We start from the raw sequence: 19,317 nt of genomic DNA on the forward strand, positions 1-19,317 counted from the left end.
AAAAGAAAAAATTTTCTCCATTTGAGTTTTTATATAAGTAAACACAACTACATAAGAATATGATCAGCAATAAATGAATGAAAATTTGACCATATATAAAAAAAAATGTATATAATACAAAATCATTTTAAAACTAAGAGAATTTTGGTTTAGAGAGGATTTTTTTTTTAAAAAAACTAAAATTTAATTCAAATGGACAACATGCATAGGCTAACCACAAATGACTATGTTGTTAGAACACATGGTGCGTGATAAGAGGAGATTGATGATGAAATCCGAACCAAATACAAATTGTGATCTCAAAATAATTTGTTAGTCATATCATGTGCACATGTCCCGACTAATTAAATGTTTATTTGGGTAAGATGTTATGTGGGCATCTAAGTGTCTCGCTTTATCAGCAACCAATCCACATTTATTTTGTCTTATTGATTGACCAAACTCACCTCTCTCCAAATTAACCCAAATTCACGGGACTTTCTATTTTGCATTTTAAACTCATCAAAAGTTTGATGGAATTATCATATCAATGCATATGCTTTGCTAATTCTTAAATAATATATATGTAGATACACATTCTAAGCTATAATATTATAATAATATATTTTAGTCCCATATAGCTCCGTGTTATACATAATTAATACATATAATTAATCTAGAGAGAAGAAGGGAAAGTCACTTCACATGACTTAAAGCTAACTCCACCCAACTTATTTTATATTTTAATTAAAAGAAGTAGGAAGTGTCACTTGGAATGCATGGAGGGGCTGCCTACATTTATAGCTTAGTTATTAATTGAGGCATACACCCACATTGTTTGGGATTAATTGCTTATTAAATAATTTAATTAAAAAAAAGTGCTTTTGAACATATCCATAAAAGGGATTTCGACTCGAAAACTAAGTCACACTTTGGTTATATTCATCTTTTATATCCTTTTTGGATCCTTCCAAAGTAATGTGGTTCACAAAAGAAACAAAAGATGATTAGAAAGTTAATGGGGGAGTTTTAATATGCTAGTATCATGTCTCCGTAATAATCCTTTTGTTTAATATGTTATTAAGTTGCTTTCATTGGTTAAATTTCCTTGATAAGCACAACTTGGTGGGCCATTGTGTTGATTCGGGCGATCTTAAAACGATATTATCGGCATCACTTCAATCAACAATGAAAGAAAAAGCATGATTATGGCCCTTAATTATTTCAAAGTATTTTTTATTCTTTTCTAAGTATTAGATGGTGGAAACCATACAACACGAAAAAACACCACTCTTAAGAGGACAGTTGTTTACTCTAATCAACAAGTTTCGTCAAGTGTGATTGGACAATTAATCTTTCACCACCCTACTTACTTTGCTTATATAATAAATTTATTCTTCAAAGAGAGGTTGGTTGTTCATATGGAACAAAATTTGCCACAAAATATTGCACATGTGGTCCCTTAATATTGCCCCAAACGTGGGCGGGTCCTACCGAAGTTTGATCAAACACTTAAGAGACCAATTAGATGTATCATCATCATCATCTCACATGTTTAATTTGATCCTTCATCAGTGGAGCAAAACTTGTGCCTATGTCCACCCACCTTCTAGCAATTCATAGCTTTTTGATATATATAAGCCATTGCCCTATAGCTAGTCTCCTCTTCTTCTTTTTCCTATGATGTTTCAACTTTTTATCAACACTTAGGTTTGAATATAAACATTTGCCCCAACTTCGAAAAATAAATAAATAAATCCAGGAGTTTAAGATTAGGGTTTGATTGCTGCTTTAATATGCAAATAAAAACCCTACTGTGATTTCAAGTTTTGGTGGCCACCACTGGTCCCAACAAGCAGTCGTATGTGAACTCTTTGAACCTTTGTGAGTAAGACTACTCATGTTGAAACTGAGAAGGTGACTTCAGTACAGTTTTTCTTTTTGAGTGAAACAGACTCCTTTGAGCCCCATCGTGGGGCTGATGGTGGCCCCAATACTGCAGGTTTTTTCTAACCTTCCCGAAGACAAAAATCATTGGATCCACACATAATTATTAATAGAGTAAAAAGGTGTGGTTAGGTTTAGTAAAAACATTTTTTCTGAACTAATATTGGAGTTATTTATGGAGATCCGCTAATCCAAGTGCCCCAAAGTCTATGTGCACAATTATTTCAGGCTTCCTATAAGCTACAAGCTATACAACCCATGTTATCTAATAGCTAGAGGTATAATATGGGTCCCATATATACAAAATGATTCATGACTGGCTCAATACAAACATCTCATCGGTTACCCATCTTGTCTATAAGTTGATGACAAGAAAGAATAACAAAACTTTGTTTAAAAATGGAAAAAAGAATAGGGCCCATCATTTTTTTATCAAACTTTTGCTATGATCAACTAGCTATACCTTGACTTTTGATGTCTCCCATGTCGATCAGATACTTACATCTGCTTTTATATGGTTTAAAAATCGCCACATGTTTATCCTAATAATCATGATTAGCATAAAAACCGAATCTAACGGTCGAAAAAGAATATGAGCTTTGGAAGTAAAGATGTATATATGATCGATAAGATTAATTATACTTCTATGGAAAATTTTGACTAATAAAATGATAGAAACCCTTTGAATAGAACACACATGAGATTAGGAGAAAGAAGATACATGGTGGGTCATGTTTGGGGTTGTGATGAAGACTTTGTTTAAGAGCTTTTGAATAATATAATACATGCACACACTAATAATTATAATTAATTAATTTATTATAATTATAATATTGAGTAATTAGCACACATCGAGCTGTTTTTTTTTTTGCAGTGCGAAGATTACAATTTACAAAGCCAAACTCATTCTCTCTCTCTTGCTTTCTCTTTCTCTTGTAGTTAGTAAGATTCGGAGAGATCTCTCTAAAAAGAAAGAAACTATATAGTAATATAAATTTCAACGTCAATCACGCAAACATTTGAACAATTATTCATCATCAACACGTAATGGTGGGGACCTTATTCATAGTTGTAAGCACCTGAACATCCATTTCATTTTAATTTTTTTTTTAACTACCCTTCCAAGCAAGCTAACTTAATTAGCTTCCCATGTTGACTTGAAAATTCACTAAAACTGCTGGCTGCTGCTGCTGCTGCCGCCATAATTTCTGTGTGTGTGTGAGAGAGAGAGAGAGAGAGAGAGAAGGTTGTATAATATGAAACATACGTATCTAATGCCGGATTTGGAAGATAATTAAGACAGTGACACGTGGGCCATGAACAAGTTATGATGAGTGGGACTCACTCAACGGTGTTAGATCTTAAATGTATCTAGTTGTTGTAGTACTTGGTGGATATTATGGACCTGTTTCCATGCATGAGTTTAAAAGATCAAATGTGTGTTTTGACTTTTTAGAAGAGAGAGGGGAAAAAAAAAACAAACAAAATTAAGAAAGGTGGGTTATGGTGTCGGCTCCATAGATTGAGCTAAAGCAAATGTATACGTATGAAGTGTAAGAGAGAGAAATATATAGTAAGATAAGAGAGCCAAAAATAGGAAGAAATTATTAATTAAAATTATGTTGAGAGAATTTGGGCATTTACAATCTATAGCAGCTCGATCGGCCAGCTGGAAGCAAAGAGACATAAGCTTCAAAATTTATAATAAGGTGCTTGAATGGATCTTGATCAATTCAATTCATTGGGTCTCGTTCCACTTCCACTACATATAAATTTAGTTAAAAGAATATTTTGCCCCCCTTGAAACACGATCATCATTATGCGTAAATGAATATTAAATTTGTGGATCATGATTAATTTATAAACAATGTTGTTGAGTGCATGCCATAGATGGAGAAACCCAGGCGCTGGCAAAGAGCATTTTTCAGAAGGGCCAGCTACGTGTAGTTTATACAGTGGTTAGGACTTAAAGCTCTGCCATAATGGGAGTTGAGTTGAGGCAAATTGAAGATGGGTAGCTAGGTTTGTTTAATTTGGTACATTAAATTAATTAAAGAAAATCTTTGTTGAGACGTGATTGGTCGGTTGAAGTAGTACACCTCTCTCTAGCTTGTAGCTAGCTTAATTTATAATCAAAGTAGATCGAGTGGAAGGAAAGTGTCCGAGATCATGCATTAACCATTTTATTACCCATCGACAACATTAATTAGTTTTCGATTTCTAACCTAATTACATCAATTTGACAAGTTTGTACAAAAGATGCGCATTCTTTCATTGGATCATGATCAATGATCATCACCCATGAGTCAATCCCTGTCTGTCTATGTCCCTCAACTTGCTTGTAGCTGTATACAATAACAATGACAGTTATAGTTAGTCATCAACAAAATCAACGACTCATGAGAAATTTGGGGCACCAAAAACTCCAAAGTGTCAAATTCATGCACTATCTTATCGATAGTATGACAGAATAAAGAAAGCAACAAAGTGCGGGATCCCATGAAAACACTGTTTCCTACTCTCATCACATGCATCACATTTTCAATCTCCAATTTTTTAAGGAAAAAAGGCAAAATCAACTAATTAAAAAAAAAAAAACATAAAATCGTAATCATGAACTAATATAATTGAGTAATTGACCATTAGTCTAAACTAAAGGGCATTCTCGTAATTCAGCACACAGAAAAGCATGTACAAGATAATTAACCCGAGACAAGTGCAATCCTCAATTAGGGTCCCCATGTTGTATTGCATTCGTTCACTTCTTGGCTTGGGTTGGGTGGTCGATCATGTTCCCAAGATTTAAACTCTCAAGTTTCTTCTTCTTTGGATGTCCGCAACCGCAACCATCTCTCTCTCTCTCTCTCTCTGGCTCTTGCTTTCTCATCATCACAAGACACAATAATCACCCACTTTAATTAATTAGTTTTCTCTAATACAATTATTTATATACTAAGAATCTATCTATCTATCTATCTACTGTACACATTTTACAATCCCTTTTTATCTTGTATATATACCCCCCAATCATCCGACACTTCCTCTTGCAACATCCATTCCCCATTTTCATCTCTCTCTCTCTCTCTCTCTCTCTGTGAACAACACTACTTTTAACATGGCAGAGCTGCTTGACTACCAGAGCAAGCCAACAGCCACACGCTTAAAACTCTTTGGCTTCGACGTCTCCGAAGATAACGACGACGTTTCATCATCAGACCATAGATCATCATCAACTTCAAATAACAATAACAATAACCAGACTGCTCCATCGGGTTCTCCCGACGGGTTTCCGCCTTCTACCTCCTCCACTGACCGCAAGTACGAGTGCCAGTACTGCTGCCGGGAATTCGCCAACTCACAAGCTCTCGGCGGCCACCAAAACGCTCACAAGAAAGAACGCCAGCAGCTCAAACGAGCGCAGCTACAAGCCACCAGAAACGCTGCCATTTCCTTCGCCAGAAACCCTATCATCTCAGCTTTTGCACCCCCGCCGCACCTCCTCCCGCACTCCGGCCCCCTCGTGGTCCCCACCGGCGCTGCACCCTCGGGTCACTCTTGGGTCTACTTGCCACGCGCCGCTGCTCCTCCGTTTCACGTGTCGCATGGGTGTGTCATCGCTGGCGCTCCGCATGACAGAAGCGGAGGCGCGGGTGCAGCGGGGTTACCGTACGGTGCCAGGGCAGGGGATTTGAACAATGTGAACAACATTAATAATATGGGGGCACAAAGTAGGGCCCACGGGAGAGGGGTTGACGGGCCCTCGTTGAGTAGGTTTTCTAAAGGTGATGGTGGGCCCAGCTTTGACGATGGATTCGGCTTGGACTTGCATCTTAGTCTTGCTCCTGCTGGGTCTTGAGTTGGGCTCTTTGGTTTACCGTGAATGCCCCTTCGATCTGATCTTTGTACATTTCTATTTATTTTATTTATTTTTTTCCCAAAGGTAGAAATTTCACTCTTCACTGACACTGACATTAATTGATTACTTTCTGCTAAGTGCTAACCCTGATTAATTTTTTTTTTTTTTTAATTTCTTAATATAACTCTTTTATGAGACTTATTTACTCTTACGACTGTGTGTATGCGTTTGTGAAATTGAGTTAAAAATGTAAACTATATGACTTGCAAGTTGATTTTGAATCACGAAAGTGTTCTTCTTGTTTCAGTCGAAATGGGAAAATAAAACTATTACAAATGAATTATTTTTATTACGTAGGAGCCGTTAAACGTAAAACGTTTCGGCAAATGTTAATTCATAACTGAGTTGTTTGTTAATTCCTCCAGCCATGAATGGAAACGATCGTCTCTTAATTAATAGTTTCCTGAGCAACCCAACTAATAATTTTCTGACTGTCCCATATGTCGAGTCCCCATCTTGATTATAATTAATGTTATAGGTAGGTGGATTAAGACGTAGCATGATCAAATTTTAATGCATCGAGTACCATATTTAATTAAATAAGCCAATTAAGCTTACATTGAGCTTATCCTATTGCAAGCTCGCTTGAGTTCCTTTTTTTTTTTTTTTTCTTTTCTTTTCTTTTTTTCGTTCTTTAGGAGCAAACTTGCTCAAGTTAAATTATTAGGTGCGGATGTTCAAATTTTATTGGATGTCTCTGAAGAAACATGTCCAGATTTTGTAAAAACACAAATTCTAGATAACCAACTAAAACTAATTACAGTAAAAAGGATTAAAAACAATTTGAATTTTAAAGCAATGTTTGTGTTTTTATAGTGCTTTAAAAAATAATATATTCGGTCATGTTGTTTATGTTATCATGTATATATAAATGATTTTATCTATTTAATTTAAGACTTTACAAATTTATCGCATCAAAGTTCTGTAGAACTTTAAGAAGTGGGTTATGTTATGTCTGATGTCGTCTTTGCACTTTATTTATATAAAAGGCATTGATGGTTTCATATCAGTTTCTATGACAAAGGAATAATTAAATTTAACCTGTTAATTCAGTTTGTCAATGGTAAATAAAGTTCATGAAGAAGACAGATTGAGAAATATAGGGCATAATTTCTTAATTGAAGAAAGTTTGTGTATATGTATTTCATTATTTTGTTAATTTGGTTATATATATATATATATATATATAATTTTGCTTCTGGAAGGTGGGCCGGGATATCTTATAATTGAAGACTCGTTGTCCTCAAAACAACAACTAATCCCATGATGTTTGTTGGTGCTTCTTGTCATATTTGACTAAACGGCTTGTATCTGAGAGCATTTATGGAAAATATGGGGGCCAATCACATGCAGACCATTTTTCTTCACAGTTTGAAAGCAACAATTTGATTGGATGAATATATGCAAGTAGGACCCGAGTCTTCGAGTCAAATTTAGTGTCAATACACATGAAAGCTTTCATACTGTGATCGGATGGGTTGGTTGCTGTCAAAGCATTGATTAGCAGGAGAGAGAGAGAGAGAGAATTTTGTTGAGAAAAAAATGTGAACAAGCGATGGCTTCTTAGAAAAGTGATTCTTGCAGATCAGCGACAGCAACTGGCTAGCTGGACACTTGTGGGTTAAAAAGAAGCTTACGTGTAAGCACTTAAACAAGATAAGGCATAGAAAAGCAAGCGCCAATTGCCTATCATTTTAGGGTTTGCCACAAATTTAAAAAAAAAAAAACAGCTCAAAAATGGGTCAAAAGGGCAGGTGGCAACCCCAAAATTACACCTCTTTTCGGTGCAAAAGCGAATCTAATAAAAGCGTTAAAACATATATCATATATATTATAAAGGTCGGTGTGTCATCACCTCTTCTACATGTTATTGCTCGCTGACTGTTGAGGACACTTCGAAAATTCTATAACACAAAGAAGAATTATTATTAATATTGTATTGGGATGCTTTAGTTTCCATTTTTATGCTTAAAACAAATATGGGTGTTAATTGGTTTCATTAAGTGAGGGAGAAAGAAAATGATTAGTGTAAGGTGTGCAAAGCATAATCATGATCGTGTATACGATTTGAAAACTTGTGCTTGTTGAAAAGGGCTTCTTCTTCTTTTTAAAAACCCTTTTTCGACATATGAATCAGTACATGAACAACTGAACAAACTAAATCAGAAAGTATACAATTCTTAGTGGTTGATGAGGCAGAAACTAGAATTAAGAAATTAAAATCAAAGACTCATTCCCGCAACTTTGCCTCAAATCATAGGGGGGATTGGGTCCCAATCTTTAGCTTCTCACTGGTCACTGCCATTGAAACTGATGTTGACGTCCACTTCGTTGAGGCCATAGCCAATCAAATCAAATTCTTTCTAAATAACTTAGTGGGGAGTGGGAATGAATCCAATGATCAATGATCATTCTATATAAAGTTAAAGCCAAAGGATGGGGGTCTTAAGAGTCTTTTATTGCTTGTTCAGTCCTTGGTGATCACTGATCACCATGATCCAATCAAATATGAAGACATAGTTATCATTCATTAGTAGCACATTGATTTACAATCAACTTGCCATGAGACCATTTACGGACTTTTGCTGTCAATTTTGTTTTATCAGCCAAATGGCTAGAGCTTGATGGAGCAGATTAGAAGAGAAGCAATCACATTGCGTTGGTTCACTAGACTTCCAATTAAATTGCGCTAGCTTCAGACAGGGAAATGTGAGCACTGTGGGGGATACATCATAACCAATTGAAACTCTCATTTTTGCATATACAAGCTTTGTCCACTATTAATAATGTTCACTCCAACTTGTACACAGAATATATGATGATTTTTTTTTGTAATAACAATTCAAAGCCGCCTTTTTTTTCCCCCATTTGTTTTCCTTAGTTATCCCAAAACCACGGTTTAATTGGAGTTCCTCTGAGTTAGTCAGTCTATATATGCATATGCATGCATAATTCTCTTATAGCGATGCTAGTAGGCTAGCAATTTTTCGTACTTCATTGGAATAACTAAATTTTAGTAAAAGTTAAGACTTAAGCACCGTGAATAATGATATTGAAATTGATAAAAGTGTGTGGTTATAACAAAAAGAGAAGAACCAAAAAAAGGGGTCAAAAAGGTTTGAGCAATGTTTTATTATTATTATTATTATTACTTTTTTTTTTTAAAGCAAGAAACTCTTTGTTTCATTAAGCATATTATTCGAGCAATAATTTTTAAGTGGGCTTCCATTGCATGAAATTGGTTAATTTTAACTAGAACAAATATGTCGAAGACCAGAAAAGGAGTTGAAAATGTGAACTGATATTAGCAAAAGCATGTGAACGCACATTGAAATTGTTTTGCCTTTTGTTTATGAACGTGATTGAGTTCAAAATTATGTAACGGAATCACAATTTTCTTGATCTCAATCAAATCTTCTGCCTCGGCAAAACAGGCATAATATTCCATTAATCAAAGAAAAACAAAAAGATAAAGTGAGGCATGAGTTAAAGAGTTAAAAGCTCCGGGGCCAACCATAGAGATTATACAGATCTTTGCATTAAAAGATTAAAGATGCCTCTCCCCTTCTAGGAGGAACAAACACGGGGACCCCAGAACTTAGCTCTTTCCAAGTTCACATGTCCTATGAAAACTATCGCTTATGAGTGTTTAGGCCGCGTTTGGCACGCAGGATTATTGGACTAAATATTAAAATTGAACTAAATTATATTGGAGTAAATTAGTTTGAATTATATATATTATTGATTTATGTTTGGTACAATATTAGATTAGATTATATTAAATTAAATTTAAATGAAATTAAATAGTGTTTAAGTTAATATTTAAATTTAGATATTAACTATTTATGGATATTTAGTAAGAAATATTGTAATTAATTAAAAATAAAACTAATAAGAAAATATATTCAATTAGTTATAGGGTAGTCATTATTATAATAAAGAAATATAAATTATTTAAATTATAGGTTGTTTCATATGGTTATATCATTTCATTAAATAAAATAAATAAAACTATTCAAATAATAAATTAAATAATATTTTTAAGTAAATCATGAATAACAGAAAATAAATTACTTATTTAAAAATATTAAATAAATAAATAAATTATTTTTAAGTTATAAATAAAAATAGTGTAATAAATTATAGAAAATATCATAAATAGACAAACATTTTTCTTCTTATTGTCTAATCCTAACTAAACTCACATGAAAAATGGAATTACTAAAATCCTTTGAATTTATGATTAAAATTTGAATTTAGTCCATTAGTGCAATCAAAATAAGCATGCCAAACATGGAAAAAACATTTTGTCCCAAAAAATTAGTTCAATCCAACACTTAATCCTTACTTGCTAACATAGCCTTAAATTCTACAATAATATTAAGAATCCCAATATTTGAATTTTAACTTGAGTTCCAATGTTATCCACTATGGCTTGGCCCAATGGCTAGAGTCACTCCCTCATAAGTGTGAGGGAGTAGCTCTATAAGTGAGAATATTTGAGAGGGTTAAAGCATAGGTAGTGCTATATAAGATGTAATGTAAAATTGTCTCAGTAATTGTACAATTGTAAATATCATGAGCAATACTCTCATATTAAAAAAAAAAACAATTTTTCTTCTAGAAGTAGAGTTTGACATCCCTCGAATATTTGAGAGGGTTAAACTATGGACGGTGCAATATAAGATGTAATGTAAACTGATCTCAGTAATTATATAATTGTAAATATTATGAGCAATAATCTCATAAAAAAATTAAGTTCCAATGTTATGTGTCACTCATTTATTGGGATAATATATTTCATCTCTTGTAAACATTTCTAACATTGCTCTTAAAATTTATAATAAAGTATGCATCACTCACCCGTCAATTATTTAGTTTTCCACTCCTCATTCCTGTGTTTGATGTTTAATTTGCTTTAAAATCATCTGATTCTAATTTCATGTCCTATGAATTTTGTTGAGCCAAAATCAAGCGGTCTGGATGATCCATGTTATGCAGCTAAACAAATTAATTTCATTGATTTAATAGACTATTGTGTCATAAATAATTGTCTATAATACAAGATATCTTTACTTTCGCATTTTATAAACTAGATACTCAATTTTACTTTATTTTAGATACTCAATAATTGTCTATATATATATATATATATATAAGAATTTTTTTGATATTGCTTAGCTTTTATTTTTGGTAAAAATTAATTTATTGATATTCATTAACTTTTAATTTTTTTTTCTACTCTTCTTAATAGATCATTATCTAAATTTCATTTTTTTATATAAGATTTTTTTTTATATTCATTAGCTTTTATATTTGGTAAAAGTTAATTTATTGATATTTATTAACTTTCTTGGCTAATAAAGATTAGTTGATATTTACTTTTAAATGGTGGGTTTTGTTCTTCTAAGTTAGTGATATTAATTAGTTATAGTTAAAATAATACATTTAAATAAATTAATGAGAATTTGTGAAATGAAGAAGAGAAAGAGCAGACAAAATTATCAAGTAATTTTTGTAAAAATTATTTAGATAATAAAAATTTTAAATAGAAAGTGGGTGTAAAAAAAAAAAAATGGATTCAAATATCCCGTAACATTTGTAATTTTGTATGCATCCAATGAAAAGTCATTGTTTAAAGTAGTTGAAAACGAGTTACATTAATTGAATTGATTGTAGAAACAGCAACACAGACAGAAACAAGATTGTACCAGAGTAATACTATATTTTTTTGTCTGATAAGATCAGTCCAAAGGTGGGAGTTCACAGCCTGTAATCTGTAAGCAAGCAAGTTCCAGAGATCCTATATGCAAGAACAACCCGCATGCTTGTTCGTTTTCAAGCAACGTCAAGTCCCCACAATCAGGGCTTTTCATTCTTTTTTGCTCGTGCAGGTGCAGCCATGGCCGTAGCCATGTCCGTGTGCTACAAAAGCAATTAGCTAGCTAGCTAGCTAGCTAGGCTCTGCATCAGCCTCAACCAAAGGAGACAGAAAAGCCTAACATTAACTGGGCATCACTTTTTTTTTAAATGATAACCAGTGCGTGTGGTCCTTTGCCTCTCTGTTTATAACCATGATATATTACATCAATGTAGAAAAGTGCAATTCAAATTGGATTTGTAATGGATAGACTCATGCAGCGAACCAGTACCCTTTGCTGTGAGTCTTTGTCCATAACTGATTGATTGATGTGTTATGGTACAAGTTGATTGCAAGTCTAGGTAAAGGAGTATGGTTATGAGTTAGGGTTACAATAATTCAAGAATTGTACCAATCAAGTTAAATCGAGTTTAATTGTGAAAAGTCTGTGTTATTAAATACAATGCTTGAATTATTGTAAGAGTTGCAATATTACTTGGCAAGATTCCTAGATACGTTTGCAACAAGTACATAAAGATAGGTTAGGTTCTGGTCTATTAATGTGATGAGCGTGATATATTGCAGGCATGTGATACTACAGTAACTTGTACACGCATTTATTATTATTAAGTATAGCCACTACGATGATGTAGCTACAGTTTTGGCCGCATTCGGGGGAAGTTTATTGCTACAAGTAAAATTCGTCGTCCCCATGCAATAACAGTACAGCGGACATCCTATTTTCAAGGGCAATTGGGCCTGATATCATGAACCTTCCATATGGCGTTATTGAATTTCAGATGAATCTGAATGATTTGGTAATTGCACTGAAATTGATTGAATTTCAAATCCATGAAGATCAACCCAAATGGCCGCAACAAGAAATCCAACCGACACAGGTATTTTTCTAAACCGTGAACAGCATTTTACCTACACTTGAAGAGGCCTTTCCAGTCCTGGCAAACTTTCAATCAAAGAAACCCCAAATCCACCTTCTCAAGTAATCTCAACTGAGATTAGTAAGAACCATTAGGGTTTGGCCTAGTGGCTAAAGCCACTTCCTGCGAGGAAAGTAGTTCGAGCTTCCACAAATGTATTGTAGGGGTTTAATTTAAACTTCCTTCCTCAAATCTTGACTGAAGACAGTTTTTCTCTTAAGAGTGGAGTTTGACATTCCTCGAATATTTGATAGTTAAAAATTAGTCTTTCTTCCAGGAGTGGAGTTTGATGTCCCTCGAATATTTAAGATGATTAAAAATTTGAGGGGTCGTTAAAGTCATATAAAAAGAAGTGGAGTTTGACGTCTCTCGAATATTTAAAAGAATTAAAAATCTGAGCTATCGTTATATTTGAGAGAGTTAAAAATTTGAGTTATCGTTAAAGTTATATAATTGTAAATAATCTCAGTAAATGTATAATTGTAAATAACATGAGCAATAGTTTTCTTAAAAAAATAAAAAATAAAAAACTGAGATCTGAGATTAGTAAGATTAGAATTAAATCTTTGCTTGGTCACCACGATTACCAGATTGATTGATGTATTAGATGTCAACTAATAACCATCTGCCGAGAATATGCAATCGGTTTGAAAAAAATGCCGGTACAATTGGACTCAAGATTCATACATTTGCAAGAAGTTCATCTAGCAGCTATGACAGTAGTCAAAAGAACATAGAGATTTAACAGAATATCTGTATTTTACAATTAAAATCCTGTGCAATAAAATTTTTCGACATGCAAATTTTCTGGTACACTTACTGTCTGTGTTTGGAACCCAAAAATATGGCCACTAAATAATGTTGACCCCATACTTCCCAACAGCTTCAAAGGGTCAGAATCTGAGCAAATCTCATTTGTTACAACATTAGTAGATATATATGAACCAAAATTTGTGTATTCTTTTGACTGGTAGTAATTCAGACTGTAAATAACCGGGCCGGTAGAAAGGCTTCCAAGATCCAACATCAAGCCTTTTGTTCTTCCCCAGTTGCAGCTGGCTTTTGCTCTTTTTCAGCTGGAGGTGCTTCCTGTTCCTGTTCCACTGGAACGCATGGTCTCCAAATTGTTTCCTTGCCCATGTCCATAAGTGCAATGCCGTTTCTGGTTAGATCAGCCCTGATCTGATCACTCTTCGAGAAATCTTTGTTTTTTCTTGCTGTTGCTCTTTCCTCAATCAGACGCAACACATCCTCTTCCATCAGTTCTGCTCTCTTCAGTGCCTTGTCTTTTAACTGCTGCAAAACCTGTTTAAAACATTTTTGTTCTGCTTTTAAATTCAATCAAATGGAGAATCATCAAAGAAAACATGCAACAGGACCAGAAAGGCCGTCTTAACCTCGGAGTATGCCCCAGGTGGTAGCAATCCCAAAATACGCAGTACTTCTTTAACCTCGTTCTCTATTTTACGAAGAGACTCAATCAATGATAATTGTTGTTGTTTGGGTTGCTTCTTCTGCAATTATCAACCAAACGAATTTTTTTTAAATTATTAAAAAAAAAAATTACTCCACACATAAAAACAAAGATAGAGAGATGGGGTAGAGAGGCATGTCCAAGCAGGCATCAAACTAATACCTTGAGCATGTTCAAAGAACTGTTTATGAATTTCAAGGCATCTTGGAAGGCACCAGTTAATATATGTGATGTGTTCAAGTCATCTGACATTCTTGCATGGAATTCATCTCGTAGCTTGTTGATGCAGTCCTCTGCAGCAGAATTGATGCGGGCTGTTTTGCCATGTTCTTGGAATGGTGATAAAGCAACCTCACAATCTTGCAAAGTCTAACAAGTACAGCAAACTCAAATGTATAAATATAGACAGAAAATGCATACGAATATTTCAATTTTTGTTTACTCCCTCAGTTCTATGTAATAGGAAATTCAGAGACGGAAATGAGTTGTTCATGCAATCAAGTGGTAATTGATGAAAACAAAGCAAGAGATCCTATTAAAAATTTCTTATATTATAGCCATTGATAAATTGAACTGTAGAAGAAACAAAATCTGCTAGTAAGGAGAGTTTCGGTAAAATTCACCCAACAGATATTTACCACTTAAAAATTATAACCATCAAAATAACACACAGATACCTCAAAATAACACACAGATATCACTCTAAGTAACTAACTCATCATGCAGTTTGGTCTAAACTCGGTGAGAGGACTACTAAAAATTCCACAAGAGAAAATAGCAGAGGGTGCACAAAGATTAACATGCCAGAAGAGGTGGAAAAACCATCCAATGAAAAGTCTTCAGAATGAAAATAAGCTCCAAACCTGATATATGTAAAAAACAGCATCTGATGCACTATCCAGTTGCAAGACTGAGTAATTGAGGGGAGAACGATAGTGAGCACTTATTAAGAAGTGCCTCAAGGCCAGTGGATGGTATCGTTCAGTAATCTACAAGATATGAGATGCATCAAACACAAATACTGGCATGGTACTGTGGCTCGCTATAAAGAACAAACCAAGCAGACCCTTGGAATCCATCTCACCTGGCGAATTGTGAAAAAATTGCCCAATGATTTTGACATTTTCTCATTGTTGTTAGTAACATGCCCATTGTGCATCCAGTAGCTCACATTGCTATCTTGGCATGCAGCACAACTCTGGGCAATCTCATTTTCATGATGCGGAAAAATTAAATCAATTCCACCACCATGAATATCAAACTTGGAAGACAAATAATGAGCACTCATTGCACTGCATTCTATATGCCACCCTGGTCTTCCTGGACCCCAAGGGCTGTCCCAACTTGGCTCCCCAGCCTTCGCTGCCTGCAAAGTTAGAAAAATATCAGATTATGAGTGAGATGTCAAAAATGTCAGCATTCAGTAGCTTCAACAGGAATTCACACCTTCCACAGGGCAAAGTCAGCAGGATTACGCTTTCTAGAGTCAACAGCTACACGCTCACCAGCTCTATTGTTTTCCAGCCTCTGTCCCGATAATCGACCATAGTTTGGAGACTTTTCAACAGCAAAGAAAACATCTCCCTCAACCACATATGCACAATCGTTGTTGATAATCTGCATAATACAAAAGGTGATTAACATTTCATAGATTGAGATGCCATTAATTTTAGACTTACATACCCAAAATTGAAGGACTATTAAATTATTAGTCATTGTGATTCTTGATTCACGTAAAAATAGTTCAATACAGGAACAATTTACCTAAAATATCAGAATAAACAAACAGTAACAAACATATGAATAGACATCACTGCTATGCTGACCAAGTTGGTTCCACATACCGTGTTGTTTATGGGGAGGCAAAGTTTATATGCATTATACTTTACTACAATAAATAACAACTCAGTAATGTATTATTCTACACTTGTTGCCCGATTCCATCCCTACAAATTTTAGATTCCCGTTATCCAAATATTTCTCATGGACAAATAAAGCATAATAGCAAGAAGAAAACCTGGGTTATCATATCCTTGATTTGTCCCATGTGATCAGACACGCGAGGCTGATAGGTGGGAGGGAGGCACTGCAGATCAGCCATGTCAACCAGATATTCTTGGCAATATCGGTTACTTAAACTTAAAGGATTTTCCCCAAGGTCATTTGCCCTTCGAATTATCTGCATAGGTACAGATATTAGCAATCTGTACAAAAGAATCAAGAAAAGGATAGTGGAGGAGTGTCTCTCAGGAACAACAACCTAGCCAAAATGTAAAAGTGCCTATTAGCACAGCACCTATATGCATCACAAAAATGGATTCCGTGAATTGTTTAAATTGGAAAATGGTAATGCATGGTCAATGCATCGCAAGATCCAACTATTCAAGTGTCTCACAAATGCTTCTCAGTATATTCATGGTAATTAATGCATCAAATGCACATTATCTTCTTAGATTTCTAACATTTACAACATAATTGATATTTCACATGTAACATTGTATCCTTCTTCCATAACAATGCAAACAAATAAACAAAATATATTCAAGTCACAATCTATGTAAACCACCTACTGGAATCATTCTTTACAATTAACAAGGAACAAACTATGCAATTGCCACAAGTAAAATTTCACAATCATCCCAGCATATTCTATAGAATGGAGATTCTCACCTTGTCATCTACATCAGTGAAATTCCGAACATAAGTGACTTCATACTTGAGATGTTCTAAGTATCTGCAGAATTCAGTTCACATTAAGCAAGGATGAAGTTTCACGTATCAACACCAAACCCTTTGAAACTATTGCAAGTGCATGGAAAAGAAAAAAAAGAGTAAAATAAAACAATTGTGACCCAATGAACAAATCCACTAACAGATAATGACCCAAAAAAGGAATGAAACTAAATTCAGTATTGAATTGAACCAAAGCCTCAAGGTCCACATCTTTCCAACACGAAATCATCCAAAAAAGCTCTGCTTTCAACCGAAGTTAAGAACAATTTTAGGCTGACAAAAGTAGAGCATAAAAGTTGTCACCAAAGACCAAAATCACAGCAATCTACAACTCCAAAACAGTGCATACATTTCCATGCAGAAATAATCTACCAAAACCATACCACTTAACGTCCACTTACACACTATTCATAATTTGACACAACATAATCCTGATAGTTTCTAGCTTAACATTTATATCAATTGAAACATAAAAAGATGATTAACCGTTCAATAACATTGTATCAGCTCCCTATCTGAGTTTGCCTGATCTTGTTTCATGTGTCATTATAACATGGTAGGGTTAGAATTTAATTTCTTTTACATTCTTATCTAGTATATCAAGTTTCAATTTTTTATTTTGTTTTCGAATGGCTAAAGTACCATAAATTCAATAACAGAGTAGCATTAGCTTTTATTTAATAATTCACTATATGTGTTGAATCAACAAAAGAGTTAACATATAAATGAATATCATAATTCGATTAAAATTCAATTCAGCTGAAAAGAAAAAAAGTGCGCTTATTAATCTGAAAAGAAGAATACCTGTAAAGAAGGTCAAATGAAACGGCGGCGCGAGCGTGGCCGAGGTGGCTGAGATCGTAAGCTGTGACGCCACAGATATACATGCCAACTTTGCCGGGAACAATCGGCGTGAATAGCTCCTTCTGTTGCGTCATCGAATTGTAAATCTTCAATGTCAAGTCCATTTTCGGAGCGGCAACAGTCCCGGTTTCCTTCGATGTCTCCATTGTGAATTTAGAGAGACACTAACCCTAAAAACCTGATTACGCAGAAACGCACCGAAAAGACTCAACGTTACACTTGTGCTGAGAAGAGAGTATACAATCTACTGCTGCCGGGTCTAGGGTAGAAGCCTACTCTTTTCCCTGTTATTTCATATATTACCCATTTTACCCTCATATTTGAGGTGGGGAGGTGGGGAAGGCCGTGGACTCCCCCAACGTAAGTCCGTCCGTTATAACAGACTTTTGAAAGAAAAAAAAAAAAAAACCGATGTCGGAAAATAAATATTTTGAAATTTAATTCTTTGTCCAAGCCAAACCATAATTAAACAATTACCTCATTTATCCCGAAATTAAAATTTATCGCAAACAAAGAAAAAAATAAATAAACCAAATAAAGTAAAAATATCAGTTCTCACAAAGTTTATTTATCACAGTTTCTTCCGCTAGCGCGTTAGGAAGAATGCGCTGTCCAATGGAGGCGATCTTTAAGGAAATTTGAAGAGCGTTCGGAATGTGTCTTTCAGGCACGACGGTGGAATATGCGGCTGCGGCTGCGGCTGGCAGGACTTGAGAGAAAACTAGAAAGAAAATTTTCAGTAAGGGAAAAAGTTATTGCTGTTGGGTGTCTGTCAGTCTGTGGTTCTGAATTTGGCCAGATTTGGGGATTTGTAATTTCCAATCTTGAGTATAGGAACTTTTTCAAAGTGTACGCAGTACGCTAATTAGTTTTTTTTTTAATACTGATTAATTATTAGATTACTGTATTACACAAGTATTTACAATAATTACTTATTGTAGCAGAGATATTATAAGTATTTACAATAATTACTTATTGTAGCAGAGATATTATACTGATATTTATAATCAGATATACATAATTGAGACTTATATTATTATAATGAATTCTAAGAAGTACATACCCAGACAAATAACTTCTCACAGGAGAGGGATATCCATACTCCACTTGTATTTCGCAAGAGATAATAATTTTTTAAATATAAAGAACATTTAACTCCCACAATACTTTTGTGATGGCTAGAACCGCTGCTCTCACAATGCTTGTGAGGGCAGCAGCCCACCACTTCGGCAAGGCCGAAGTGGCCAGTACGCTAATTAGTTAAAATTCCGTCGTGGGGTTATCAAATATAATCAATGGATTTGGTATAATTTTTATCCAAACAAATTTAATATTAAAAAGTTGTTTCGTTTTGCTTTACATTTTTCTTAATATGTTCCAGAATTGTCTGATATTCGAAATATGATTAGATGAGCATAAAATTTATGCAATGCTATATAAAATCTAAGGTGAATTAAAAAACACTGGCGCGCAAGTGTTAAGGGTCACTCTTTAACCGGCTGAATCGGTTGGAAAATAATTGACGTCTAGTCGTCAGGGTTTAAAAAGCAGTAATTTTTTTTTTTTTTGGAAATTATCAGTGATACTCTAAGTTTATCCAATTACT

At 34.4% G+C, this 19,317-nt stretch overlaps 2 protein-coding genes across 3 annotated transcripts; one reads left to right on the top strand and one right to left on the bottom strand.

Annotated features, from left to right (window-relative positions):
* Positions 1 to 4,893: 4,893 nt before the first annotated feature.
* On the top strand, positions 4,894 to 5,925 carry LOC18050821 (zinc finger protein GIS3). The gene has a single exon (XM_006448375.2). The coding sequence runs from the start codon at positions 5,042 to 5,044 to the stop codon at positions 5,780 to 5,782; it is 741 nt and encodes a 246-aa protein (XP_006448438.1). The 5' UTR covers positions 4,894 to 5,041; the 3' UTR covers positions 5,783 to 5,925.
* Positions 5,926 to 13,308: 7,383 nt separating this feature from the next.
* On the bottom strand, positions 13,309 to 18,550 carry LOC18050822 (cysteine--tRNA ligase 2, cytoplasmic). 2 transcript variants are annotated; one of them, XM_006448376.2, is made up of 10 exons: positions 18,271 to 18,550; positions 17,652 to 17,889; positions 16,785 to 16,848; positions 16,132 to 16,293; positions 15,561 to 15,731; positions 15,199 to 15,480; positions 14,978 to 15,103; positions 14,277 to 14,483; positions 14,038 to 14,154; positions 13,309 to 13,945 (listed from the first exon to the last, which is right to left on the bottom strand). In XM_006448376.2, exons 2-10 carry the CDS (start codon positions 17,855 to 17,857, stop codon positions 13,667 to 13,669), a joined length of 1,614 nt encoding a protein of 537 aa, XP_006448439.1. In that variant the 5' UTR covers positions 17,858 to 17,889; positions 18,271 to 18,550; the 3' UTR covers positions 13,309 to 13,666. The 2 variants fall into 2 exon arrangements, with proteins under 2 accessions (XP_006448439.1, XP_024047022.1); XM_024191254.1 differs by lacking the exon at positions 18,271 to 18,550 and having other exon boundaries at positions 17,652 to 18,066.
* Positions 18,551 to 19,317: the final 767 nt, after the last annotated feature.

This window comes from Citrus clementina, unplaced genomic scaffold (assembly GCF_000493195.1).
Source record: "Citrus clementina cultivar Clemenules unplaced genomic scaffold, Citrus_clementina_v1.0 scaffold_2, whole genome shotgun sequence".
NCBI lineage: Eukaryota > Viridiplantae > Streptophyta > Magnoliopsida > Sapindales > Rutaceae > Citrus > Citrus x clementina.

Bases quoted from the DNA above. Each gene is read 5' to 3' on its own strand.
- LOC18050821 (XM_006448375.2), top strand. From the start codon at position 5,042: ATGGCAGAGCTGCTTGACTACCAGAGCAAGCCAACAGCCACACGCTTA.
- LOC18050822 (XM_006448376.2), bottom strand. From the start codon at position 17,857: ATGGAGACATCGAAGGAAACCGGGACTGTTGCCGCTCCGAAAATGGAC. The intron at 15,481-15,560 runs GTGTGAATTCCT...CTAACTTTGCAG, and splicing joins CTGACTTTGCCCTGTGGAAG to GCAGCGAAGGCTGGGGAGCC. The intron at 14,155-14,276 runs GTATTAGTTTGA...TGATAATTGCAG, and splicing joins GTTCTTTGAACATGCTCAAG to AAGAAGCAACCCAAACAACA.